Source organism: Vespula pensylvanica, chromosome 12 (genome assembly GCF_014466175.1).
Source record: "Vespula pensylvanica isolate Volc-1 chromosome 12, ASM1446617v1, whole genome shotgun sequence".
Taxonomy (NCBI): domain Eukaryota; kingdom Metazoa; phylum Arthropoda; class Insecta; order Hymenoptera; family Vespidae; genus Vespula; species Vespula pensylvanica.
This window is the reverse complement of record NC_057696.1, coordinates 3962622-3975992: the sequence shown is the minus strand read 5'-3', so window position 1 is coordinate 3975992 and position 13371 is coordinate 3962622. Positions and strand designations below refer to the sequence as shown.

Sequence of the window (13371 nt, the reverse complement as noted above, 5' to 3'; positions counted from 1 at the left end):
GATCTTTCCCTTTCTTTCCTCTTCTTTCTTTTCTTTTTTTTTTTTTTTTATATCACTTTATTTTTACTTACAATAACAAGAAGTTGGTAATGAAAGACGAACGTTCGACGTGGGGAAAAAATACTATGTTTTTAAAAGATGAAGAAAGGATAAATAAAAAATTAATTAAAAGCTAAAGTTACGCGATCGAAGTTTTCATTACTTTGTAAAAAAAAAAAGTGTCGACATAGTTCAACGTTATTTTTTTTTCTTCTTTTTTCTTTCTTTTTTTTTTTTTCGATCAAGCAACAATACATTAATTTTGATTAGATCTAATAAAATGATGAAAATATTTTATCATGTGTTTTCGTAATTAAAAACATTGTTTCTATTCTAAACATTACATGGCCGTCGGTTGCGAGTCAACCAACGTCATCAAACAAAGTCACTAGTAATTCAGTAAATACATATATACATACATGTACATATATAAACACATTTAGTATACTCGTACTAATGAATCATGTTGTAGACATTCGAATGTATTATTGCTATGACTTGAGGTCTTTAAACGGTTTCAATGATCGCACCTAAATTATATAGTCGATTTCTAAACGACAGTCGATACCGTAACGTTTTATTCTCCGATCGAAATTACTAATTAGACTGGTAATTAAGGAAATAATATTTTTCGATTATGTTAAACGTCGATCATTTTCTCTTTTCTCTTTATCCTTTCTTTTTTTTTTTTTTGTCGTTTTTATTTTATCCTATTTAATATATCAGTTGAAAATAAAATTAGTATGCAGATGTTAGACGAAAGCTAGATTTATTTTCTAACGGGCTCTCATTCTTGCAATTAGATTTCTCTGTAATTGGATATAGATATTATATTATCATTATGGACATTTTAATGTGAATGTATTATTCATATAAGCATCTATTGGATATCGACAATTATATTACATTTAACAAACGAAATTTCTTTATAAAAAGTATATATAAGTTTATCTGTCTTTTTCGTTGATAATTACAATCGAACGAGTTAATAATGTCGCTTTTAATTAGCTTTCTCATTAAATCTCTCTCTCTCTCTCTCTCTCTCTCTCTCTCTCTCTCTCTCTCTCTCTCTCTCTTTCTTTCTCTTTTTTGCGTCTTCCAATTAAGTTGCGTGCATCTTTTTAATTTTATTATTAGAAAATTTATTATGAGATTTTAATACCTTTGTCTATTAATTTTATACAAATTATTTAACAATATATTAAGAAAATTGTATTCGTATAGAAATATTAGAGGAAATAGAAATAGAAATATTAGTTTAATAGAAATATTAGTTTTTTTTTTTTTGAAAATCTAGCAATAGCAATTCATACGTTGCAGAGACATTCTTAATTTGTATCGTCTCTTATAGATATTCTATATAAAACAATACTTTTTTTTCTTTCTAAAGACATTTGATCCTTTTTAAAAATTCGTAGTCTCGTACGAAAACGAGAGATTATCTATCCTATATTAATTTACAAAAGTATCGCGTATGTACAAATTACAAACATAGACTCAATGTATCTTTTAGATCAATATAGATAATAGAATAACGTGGTTAGATCAATATAACAAAATAATATTTAATCGAAATTACATCGTAACGCCTCGAATAAATAAGATAAAAAGAGAAAAAGAAAAAGTGAAGCTTCGATCGATACTCGCAAGTTATGATAAATTATTATTTTAAAGGAACATTTTAATATTTATAATATGCATATATACGTATAGTTTTAGTATGTTGCTTTTGTTATAATATATGGATTAATAAGTACGTAGGTACGTACTTACACATTTACACACATACGAACACTTCAAAAATGTAACTTAGCTTTTCTTATCTCGTCGTTTCGTTAATGATCGTTATCGTGAATTCATTCGTATCCTTTAAAAGCAACGAGCCGTTAACTCCCACCAGTAAACTCGTCCGTTATCTTATCACAATGGAAGTCGATACCTTATGGCTTAATATTGGTCATTATAGAGGACAATAACTCAAAGTTGGAACGGGCAAACAAGCAATGGGATGCCTGAGAACAACATGTAGGTGGTCTACAAAGAGGAAACCCTTTAATTACTACGACAAGGGCCGAAGAAAACAATGGCTTTGATCGTTACGACCCATGCACTTACTTAATTACTATAAGAAAAAGGAGAAAGGGAGATAGAAAAGGAGGAGTTTTTCTTTTTTTTTTTCTTGTTCTTTTATCTTCCTTTTTTCTTTTTTTCTTTCCTTCTTTTTTTTTTTTTTGTTATAAAAAATTCGTCTCGCAAATTTGATTTCTCACGAAATTTATTTAATCAAACATAAGAACGTCGAAAGTTCAGCCCATTTAACTTTTGATTGCGCTTGATGAAGTTGACCCCAATTTCATATCTTCTCAGTTTGTTAAGCACCTTGGATATATAGTCGATGGTGGTAGTATATCTCTTACGACTTCTCTTCCAAGTTTATCCTTCGACGATGATCCTGAACTTTTACTCGATTAAAATTTTTTCATTTCTTCAAAAAAGATGTTCCTTTTTAGTTATTTGTTCCTTATTTTTCTTTTTTTTTTTGTTCTCTTTCTTCTTTCTTCTTCTTCTTTTTTTTTTTTTGTACGATCGAACAAAATTTCTTGCTCAAGATCGTCGATCGTAAAAATTGATTGCATCTCTTTTTTTTTTTTTCGAAACTTTTCAGATTAATGTTTCGTTTGGATCATCAAATTTTACGGGTCTAGATGGTTAACTTGCTACTAGATTATTAATAAGTTTAAATATGATCCTAGAAAGGTGTAATTGATTTTTTAATATCAATTACACCTTTCTAGGAACTTAGGAACTCAGTTTCGATTACGGCTGTACTTCTTTAGGATTTAACTTAATTGTCAGTGAAATCGTATATCCTGTGCAACAAGTAAGTTTCTTCTTTGGAATCTGGGTAGAGGTACAATATATATATATATATATATATATATATATATATATATTCTTGTTTAGAGGATTGTCCTGTTGGATTTGATACTGGAAAGTATCTTTGGTAGAGAATCACAGAGAGAGAGAGAGAGAGTTTAGAAAGAAAATATTTCTAATATTCTAATGTGTTATTTCTCTAAACTAGAGACTTTCCATGTTTTCTAACTAGATAGAACATTTGTAGAAAATTTCTACAGCTTCTTTTTTTATTTCTTTATTTTTATTCGTTTTTTTATTTTTCAATCGTTTGTATTAGATTTCACTACCTTATAAGTATAGCAATCATTTTAAACGTACAATTCTAAGGAAATAAAACGATAAGAAGATAAAACTAATGAAAATTTTTATAGATTTGTTTACATTTAATTCTACAGTATCTAACAGTATTACGTGATAATGTATTTCGAGGTGCTAGAAATCGAAATGATAAAATAATTGTGAGGAAGAAAGAGAAAAGAAAGAAAAATAACGGAGAATATGGAAAGAAATCGAAAGGATATATTGAAAAGATATTGTATCGAAATAAGGAAATTGCATCATTTGTAAGGTATAATAGGTATTTCTTTGCAATAATGCATTAGCATAGTCACATGTAATCGATGACTGCAAACCAAACTGAAAATGTCCGCGTATACGCAAGTCCCTGACGTAAATTTACACGCGTGCCTTTGCTAAATATAAATTCCGTTCACCAGCACCTTGCGTAGAAACACGACGATTGTTAACGTCACGAGGTGACTATAGGGAGGGAGAACGAGAGAGAGAGAGAGAGAGAGAGAGAGAGAGAGAGAGATAGAGAGAGGAAAGATTAGAAAGACGTTAGGCACGTAACTCTCTTATCGTCACATTTATCAAAGTTCTACAAATAACGTCGTTTAATAGTTCATCCGTCCTAAATTATTTTTCCTTTTTCTTTTTTTTTTTTTTACACTTCCGTTCTTTAAACGTATCATCTCGTGTAGATTAATCAATATTTTCTTTTTTGTTTTTTTTTTTTTTATATTCGTATTTTTAAGAGGAAAGTAGAAAAAAGAGGAAAAGAGGCAAAAGGAAAGAAAAACCAAAATGAAATGAAAATTGTGAGAATGAATGAATGAAATAAATGATTTTTTTTTTTTTTTTGTAAGATCGAATCTCGCGTTATTTTTTAGAATTTTTTTTTTCGTGTTTCGTTTTATTTTATATATATATATATATATATATATATATTTCTTTTTGCGAGAAAACAAAATATACATACACATAGAAAATATACATCAACGACGTGAACTGTTATATATTATATATAAAATAACTTTGTTAATAGTAACACAGAAATTCGCTTGTGTTGCGTACACGTGACGATCTCCGTTTAATTTTCTATCATTTAATACCGCTTCGTATGAGGTCAAAGTTTATGCGAATACGTGCGTAGAACCGATGTGCTTTTATTCGCGAGATATACGAGCAGCGTATTATCGTTGCGTATGAAAAACGACGACGTAGAGATTCTCTCGAAATAGAAAAAGTAAAGAAAACAAAAGAGAGAGAGGGAGAGAGAGAGAGAGAGAGAGGGAGAAGAAAAAATTGAAAAAAAAAAATTTATTTCAAGAGGAAGAAACAAAAGCGAAATATAAACCACTTTGCGTACACGTGCGCAAAATTCATAACTATTATATATAGCATGTATTTGAAATCGTGTCAATCTTAATGTTAAAAAAAAAAAGGGAAGAGAGAAAAAAACAAAGAGAGAGAGAGAGAGAGAGAGAGAGAGAGAGAGAGAGAGAGAGAGAGAGAGAACAAGGAGAGAGGAAGAGAGAAGGGCAAAGATCGAAATAAAAAAGTTTTTCTTTCCTTTTGCTTTAATTGATTATGTGAAAGTCATTAAAAACTTCAAGTCAAAGTTTTTATAAACGGCACAATTATTATTATTATTTTTTTCCCTTTTTCTTTTCTTTTTTTTTTCCTTTTTTAATTTCTTTTTTCCTTTCGCAGACGTCAGAATACATCTGACTTCTCGTTCCCATGACAGTCATATGTCCTCGACATATTTATCGCGTGCAACCACGGTAGAACGTGCTCGCCAACACGTACACATATATGTAGATACATACGTTACTATCTCGAGTATATATATATATATATATATATATATATATATATATATACACAGAGCATATATACACGTACCTATATACGTCTCTACATAAATGAAATCACATTAAAATCTACGATGATAACACAGTACGAGATACGAAGAGTGTCGAAGAGATCCTAATCGTTCAGTTGAAATTGTTAAGAAGGAGAATATACGGTTCATCTTCAGCTTCCGGTTTTTAATCTATTTATTTGCACTAGTTTGTATAAGTGCGTGTATTTGTGAGTGTGTGTCTTCTCTCTCTCTCTCTCTCTCTCTCTCTCTCTCTCTCTCTCTCTCTCTTTCTTTCTTTCCTTCTCTCTCTTTCTCTCTCTCTCTCTATTTCTCTCTTTCTCCGTATATGTACGTACACATGTATATACACGTACATAAATAGATATTGCATTAATGTATGTGTTAGACTACGCAGACATCTAGTTTAGGATTATTTATCTTCTGGATATCTAATTATTATTCCGACCTTGAATGCATTAATGTCGTTGGACTATACATAGATCATTATATTTAATGATTCATAATAGATATTTACGTGTATACACATATAGATACATATTTATATAATTTTCATGAAATTTTGCAGATATTTTGCAATATTATTTAGCATCGTACGTTCGATAATGTTCGAGTATGTTCGAATTTGGTTTGGATCCATTATGCGTGGGCGTTTAAAAGAATTTCTAAATCGTGTATGTACGTATTTACGTGTGTTACATCTTCGTACATATGTATGAAGATGATATATATATATATATATATCTTTATATGCATATACGTAAATAGATATATTTATATATGTATATGTATTTAAATACGTGCGTATCTACGTATGCGTCGACCTTCGGCATCGTGCCAACGGGTGAGAACTACTATCAAAAACCAATAGGAGTGAATGAAATTGGAAATACTCTTGATTCTCTTCTCGTAAATTAGAATTTTCAATATATTTTATTTTTCGAATATATATTGTGTTGTATTATATTAAATTTTAATATATATATATATATATATGTTTATTATATGTGGTTCTATAACATATATGATGTAGCTTAAATATTATTTTTCGTTCTCTTTCTCTCTCTTTTTCTCTGTCTGTCTTTCTCTTTCATTAGAATATAATAGAAATGTTGTGAGGATAACAGAATAGTAGAAATATTTTTAGAACGCGTAGAATTGTAATATTGTTAATAATAGAATAGTAAAAATATATTTTGAACGAAGAATAGAAATTTATTACTATTAATAATGGAATAGTATAAAATTATTATTACAATAAATGTGAACTTACGATTATTAATAATAGAGAAAGATTCTGATTAAGTAATGAAAAATTGTATCATTCATGACATGTCAAATTTTTTAATACCGCGTAGTACAAGATCGTTACTACCTAATCTATATTTTAATGAGAAAAGTTATCGAAATTGATTAGAAAGAAAAATGATAGGAAAGCTATTGGAATATGCTATATCTATCTGTAATCTCTTTACATTTGCAAAAATTGCGCATTTATGTGAAATAGAGATAATACTAATGAGTTTTCCGTCTCTAAGTATAATAGATAATAGTTTTTCAGTGCAATACATTTATACGTAGAAAATACCAAGGTTTTTTTCTTTTTTTTTTTCTTAATCAATTACATTTTTTTTTTTTTTTTTTTTTTTAAGACAAGACCAATTTTTTTTTATTTCTCTCTCTCTCTCTCTTTTTTTTAAATTAGACAGAAGCCTTTCTTGTAGTTTTATTATTGGAAAAACAGAAGCAAAGAAAAAATACAAACAAATTAGTCTAACAGGTTTCGAAAAAGAGTAATTGATTTTTAAAATTATCTAAGTACTTATAGCCTATTTTATTTATAGGTAGAACGTATAATACAAATCATAAATCAATAATATAAATCGATAAAGTAAATTTCCAATGAAATATTTTCTGTTAAACGTTATAAACGAAAATTATCTTACTCGTTGCACCTGTTGCAAGTGGTTATTACGTTCTCAATTGAAATACGAAAACACTTTTGAAAAAATTGGAAACTTCTTATACAAATACTCACGTACTTGTTATTGTGTACTATGACGTTAATGTTTTAATGAAATTAAAATGATTTTCAAGTTTCTCTCTCTCTCTCTCTCTTTCTCTCTCTCTCTGTCTCTCTCTGTCTGTCTCTTTAACATTGTTAGGAAAGCGAACGACGTACACACTACTAGGATCTTTTGTAATACCAGATGGAAGTATTCCAACTTCAATAATTTCGTATAAACAAAATACAGCGCATTACAAAATAAAAAAAAGATATATATATATATATATACACACACACAAGCTTACAAATTTTCTTGAACAAAATTTAATAAAATTCAAAATGAAGAACATATTTAAAAACAAAAAAAAAAGATGAATGAAATTATATTTTAAAAATTAAAGTCATAATAATCTTTTAATATTTATTAATATAAATTGATCGCTGGAGTGCTATGAAATTTTGATCGAATTATTTTCCTAAACAAATTAAAAAATCTATATATATATATATATTTTTTTTTTTCAACGCGTAAACGTTGATTTCACATAAGATTTCTAAGTGACGTAATCAGAAATGTGTTATTGAGAATCATCGAGGATACTTATGATTATCGAATAAAGTCATTCGCTGACTCGACAGGAGAAGCAAGAGTTATATTGTTATGTGAATCCCTTGTAATGTCTCCGGGAAAATACCTACGTCAAGGGCGTATGTAATTAAGTATAAGAGATCAGACAACGTTAGGTAATGCCGTTGCATTATATTCTTTAGGATAATAGGATCATGTAATATTATATTTGTTGTATCGTAGAGAATTTATTTTTATACATGGAATTATATTTTTCGTCGTTGATTAAAAGAGAAAGATATTTAAAACGACAACGATAACAACGATGATAAAATAAAAAAGAAATAATAATTGATTGAAATTAGGCTAATAGGATCGTACAGTATCATCGTTTGTTCGTAAAACATTTATTTACATATACATACGTATATGTAATAAAATATTAAATAAAATAATAATTATAAAATTATCAGATAGAAAAAAGAAGAAGAAGAAGAAAAAAAAAGAAAAATCGTTGATCGAAATGATCGAGAAATTAAAATTAAAAAAGAAAAAGGAAAAGAAAGGGACGACGATATACACAGGGGTGGGACAAAAGTTTAAAAGAAGATATTAGAAATTGATTTTAAATAGATATTAGAAATTGATTTTAGTCCTTTCCCGAGAAATTTGAAGCTAATCCTTTTTGTAAGAGAATGCTTTTGGAACTTTTGTTCGATCCAGTAGTTGCTAGGCATTACATCACAAATTGAAATGCCAATATTAAATCTGTGAGTCAGTGTTCGTCGTGTGTCGGATGGATTTCCTCTATTCGTTCTCGCATCACGATCGACCGACCGATCGATGGATCGATCGATCGATCGATCGATTAGATCTCCATACTCGTTACACGCTTCCGTGATTTCATTCGGATCCATTTTATTTCATTATGCGAACAGTGAATCTCAGAGAAAAAAAAAATTGCGCACATCCGTTCGCGCTTCGTTATTTTTTTTTTCTTCCCTTTTTTTTATTCTTTTTTACTGTCAAGAAAAGATAGAGAGATAGAGAGAGAGAGAGAGAGAGAGGTAATAAAAAAAGAAGAAATTATTGAATATCTAATCGCGATTAAGATGAACAGATATTTAATCCATTAAAATTAGTCAATATTGTTGCGAATGAAAATATAAAATTGTAAAAGAGATAATTTGATAACATTTCGGATGGGGGAAAAAAAAACAAATATTCGCCATTATTCTTGTTTTTCAATTTTGTTCGCATAATTTTCTTCCTCTTTTTCTTTTCTTTTTTTGTTCTTTTTCTTCCCCCCCCCCCTCTCTCTCTCTCTTTCGTCGATGCATGTAAAACGTATTTCTCGAAGACCTTCTCTGCAGTTGTTGCATTACAACGAAGATAAATACGATGCGATAATCGTAATATGTTTATTTTACTAAAAATATCTGTCTAAACATATTTACGCGAGTAAATGGCGCCAGTAAATACGCACATGTAGTTATATTATAAATGCATATGTATATACATATTAACGAGGTAACTTCATTTAATAAGTTAATTACGAGAGATTAGATATGAAATGATCGTTAAAAACATAGAGCTTGAAATTACTGATAAAAAACAAAAAAGGAAAAATAAGGAAAAGAAATAAATAAACAAAAAATAAAACGCGTAAGAGAGAAAAAAGCTTCGAGTTGGCGATTCATAATTTTGTTGTTATTTTCTCTCTCTTCTTCTTCTTCTTCTTTTTTTTTTTTTTTTTTTTTTTTTTGATAACGTGCGACAAAAAGAATACACATTTTTGTTTTTTCTTTAGAAAGCGACGAGTATAAAAGAAATAAACAATGTGAGTCTTGACCTAAGTCAAAAATATTAATTGTTATTTTGTATTCTTTTTATTATTTTTTTTTTTTTTTAGATCTCTTATATAACAAAAAACTTCATAAGTAATTAGCGAGATAAAAATTGATTGTTTTTGATAATTTTCAAAAGAATGCGAATCTATAACAATGCATTGCCATACTTTTTTTTTTTAACGGACTTTGCTATCGTTATCACCGACAGTTACATTCTTATCAATGTTGATAAACAAGTGGTAAAAACGCGATTTTTTTTCTTTCTTTTTTTCTTTTTCTTTTTCTTTTCTTGTTTTTACCATTATTTGTATGTATTTATGTTGTAAAACTTATCATTGCAAATATTACAAAGTCGTGTATTTTTTGTTTTGTTTTAAATACATATTTGCAGTGTACTAATCATTATTAGGAATTATATTGCAAATATCGAACTCGTGCACTTAAAAGAAAAATGGTTTAATACACTAATCAGTGTTAGATGATTAGGAAAGAAACGATGTCCCTTACGAAAGAAAGAGAAACGAATTTTTTTTCCCGATATAATCGCAAATAAATACACGGTGAATCAAAAGTATCTGATCCTATAAAGTCTAGCAGTTTTTATAGGTTTAATGATTGGAAAAAGAAAAATTAGGATGAAAAAAATGTTGGTAAAGAAAGTAACGTGATATTTACAATTACATTTAGTCACGCTTTTTCTTTCTTTTTCTTTTTCTTTTCTTTTCTTTTTATTGAATTCTCGATAAAATGAATCTTTTCCTTTCTCTCTATTTTGAATAGGATCAAGAAATATTAGGACACCGTAGAACGTATACTCGTTCTCAGGTTTATTTACGTTTCATTGTAATACGAGTTCATTCTCCTTTCTGTTCTTGCTTCGCGTGCCAATGAATGGACCACGTGTGTGTTGTGTGTCGCGACGAGAAACTTTATAGAACACAGGATGATCAAGAGAGAGAAATAGATGCACTTATATGCGATGAAGACATTTGTTTTTGAATAACAAAAATATTTTTATTTGTTGTCGTTACAAAATCGATCACATGAGCGATCACGAGTCTAAAGAAATATAGTCTCTTTTATTTATTATTAAATTAGTAAGAAAAAATAAGTGTGCCTTTTGATGCGTGTGCGTTCGTATATGATAATTTTGCAAATATAATTTGAAAAAAGAAAGAAAGAAAAGAAATTGTAGAGAGATCCGTATATATCCATTTTTTTTTTTCTTTTCTATCTTTCTTTCTGTCTTTTTATTCACATTGTTCGTAATAATCTGATAAAAAAAAATACGTGTAGATTATCTTGATTTTAATAAAGAAAGCGTTGAAATTTATTTTTTCCTTTAACAAATATTATATATCAATGATTAAGAATAATTTTATAAAATTAGATCTACTCGCACGTATTTCGATATTTTCTTCTTTTTGTTTCTTTCTTTCTTTCTTTTTTTTTTTTTTCTTATTAATCACGATAGAAATAAACGCTTTCTCGTTTATTTCGAAAGCGATGAAAGGGATCGCGTGTCTTCGATTAGAAGTTTTGAAATAGAAAAGAAGAAAAAAGAATATTAGAATAAAAGAGCTTTCCCTTTACCAAGAGAATCTAATTTTGATTTTGAAAAATGTCCTGAACATTTTTTTTCTTTCTCATCTTCTCTCTCTCTCTCTGTCTTTTTAACTTGCAAGCCTCTTAATGATAAGATTAAGTATGTTTACGAGTTGCATTCTTGAACTTTGCACTTTCACTCCGACTTCGTTACGCGTGCATATAACGAGGAATGGCGGGAAATTTAAAAAGAAAAAAAAAAAAAAAATAGAAAAGGAAACAAAAATAGGGATCATGCAAATGCCGATTGAATAAACACTTGTAAGCAACAGTATAATCTCTTTGTTTGTTCTTCAAAGATCGATGTTAGCGTACTTAGAGAATATTTTTCTCGCATGAATTAAAAAGGATATATACTAGAAAATATTTGATAAGAATTCATTTCGAAATTCAAATTGATTTTCACACCATTCGTCGTCGTCGTTTTGTGTTTTCGTTCGTACTTAAGTAATAATTATTAATGATATTTAAACGTGTTTAATCTCTTGCTTTTTATTCATTTATTTATTTATTTATTTATTTATTTATTTATTTATTTATTTTTACAGGCAGTACGTCTGTCGAACAAAAGAACGGTAACGGCAATGCCAAAGGAAACAAAACGAATAACAACGGCGTGGAGGTGAATAGAAATGAGGAGCAGAATGGTTCGGGCGATGTCAAAGGTCAAGCGAAGAAGAAACCGAACGGTGCTGGAAGTGGACCGCTGTTGCAACAAGCGTGAGTTTCGATCATTATTTTTGATGATAATTACAATCAATTATCATTGACATCTTATGATTTATTTTTATTTTGCAGAGAGATATCCACCAGTCAGTTGGATTTCTTTAAAATGCTTGATGAAAAGATTGAAAATGTAAGTTTTAATTTAATATTAATAATAATGTATGACATTATCGTATGAACATAGTTTACGTTATATTTTATATTAATTATTAGTTGTTATTAAATAATTTTTCTTATATGATGATATCGTATCTCGCGATACACGTTGACAGAAATAATGGGTTTAACTAAAACAGAATTATATTATAACATAAGCATAAGCATTATATGCGTTATATTAGAATCAGGCCATGCGAGAAAACGGTCCCCTCGAGGTTGCTTCTAGTACGACCTTCCGTCAGCCTTGTCGCAATAATGTTCATTCATGCGGCAGCCGTTCGTCTTCTCTATGTACGACGAAACGTACGCGCGAGACATGCCATTAATTTACCGTTCGTGTAATCCAATATAATGTGTCAGAAGCAAAAACATAAATCTAATGGTACAAGAATCACGATAAGATTGTAGGTAAAAAAAAAGAAAAACAAAATCAAAAAAATAAAATAAAATAAAACAAAACAACTTTTTTCCTTTATTTGTTCGTTCGTTCGTTCGTTCGTTCGTTCGTTCGTTCGTTTGCTCGCTGGCTTGGTTGCTTTTGCTTGTTTGTTTCACTTACTTATTTGTTTGTTTTTTCCTTTTTTATTTCCAGGGTCCTGACTACGACGAAAGTCTCGACTCAGCGAACAGAGCTGAACATGTGTCGAATCTTTTACGGCGCTGGGAGTTAGCAAGCGTAACGTGGTCGAGCGTGTCCGATCTGAATAACGCTACATTGTCCAATCAAAAGAATCGTAATTCTGGTTTGAGTACGTCCAGACAAAGTCTTACTGCTAAGGATCGCGAGGGCATGAGAAATATAGTTGGTGGTAGGCCAGAGAGTGCGCCGATATTCGTGAGAAACGCAAATCGTGTCGATGGCCTTCAGGAGAGTCACTGTCATTCTCCTAGTATGCCAAGGCACGTTCTAGAATCGATTACTCAAAGTCCGACTCAGAGTTTGAAAAATGTTACGCCACCAGGAAGTTCGCCAACTGGTTTGCGTTATCAGGACAGTTTTAAAGAATGTAACGCTAATCAATTACCAACGAAGGCTACAACAAAAATACATTACGGATCGCAGAATCCTGTAAACGGGGAGTATGTTACTCAGCAGGCTCTCTATCGAGAACAATATCTTCAACAAACTGGGATCATCGTACCACCATCGCAATATTCTGCTGGATCACCAGGTGGCAACGTACTCAGGAATAATCCATACGTTCAACAATATCAGATCGGGAATAGTCCCCAACATTTCTCAGTACCGAGAAAACGAGGCTTTAACGCCGCCCAAATGACGTGACCAGGATTGGCACGAACGACGAGATAAGACTGAATATGATTC

At 29.8% G+C, this 13371-nt stretch overlaps 1 protein-coding gene across 2 annotated transcripts in view; it reads left to right on the top strand.

Annotated features, from left to right (window-relative positions):
* Positions 1 to 13371, top strand: part of LOC122633368 (putative uncharacterized protein DDB_G0267716) — a 32650-nt gene that overhangs the window by 19146 nt on the left and 133 nt on the right. For both annotated transcript variants that reach the window (XM_043821180.1, XM_043821179.1), the window contains exons 2-4: positions 11708 to 11879; positions 11958 to 12015; positions 12637 to 13371. The exon at positions 12637 to 13371 is cut by the window's right edge and continues 133 nt beyond it. In XM_043821180.1, the coding sequence (XP_043677115.1) occupies positions 11708 to 11879; positions 11958 to 12015; positions 12637 to 13329 (923 nt within the window). In that variant the 3' untranslated portion in view covers positions 13330 to 13371. The remainder of the gene's footprint in view (positions 1 to 11707; positions 11880 to 11957; positions 12016 to 12636) is intronic.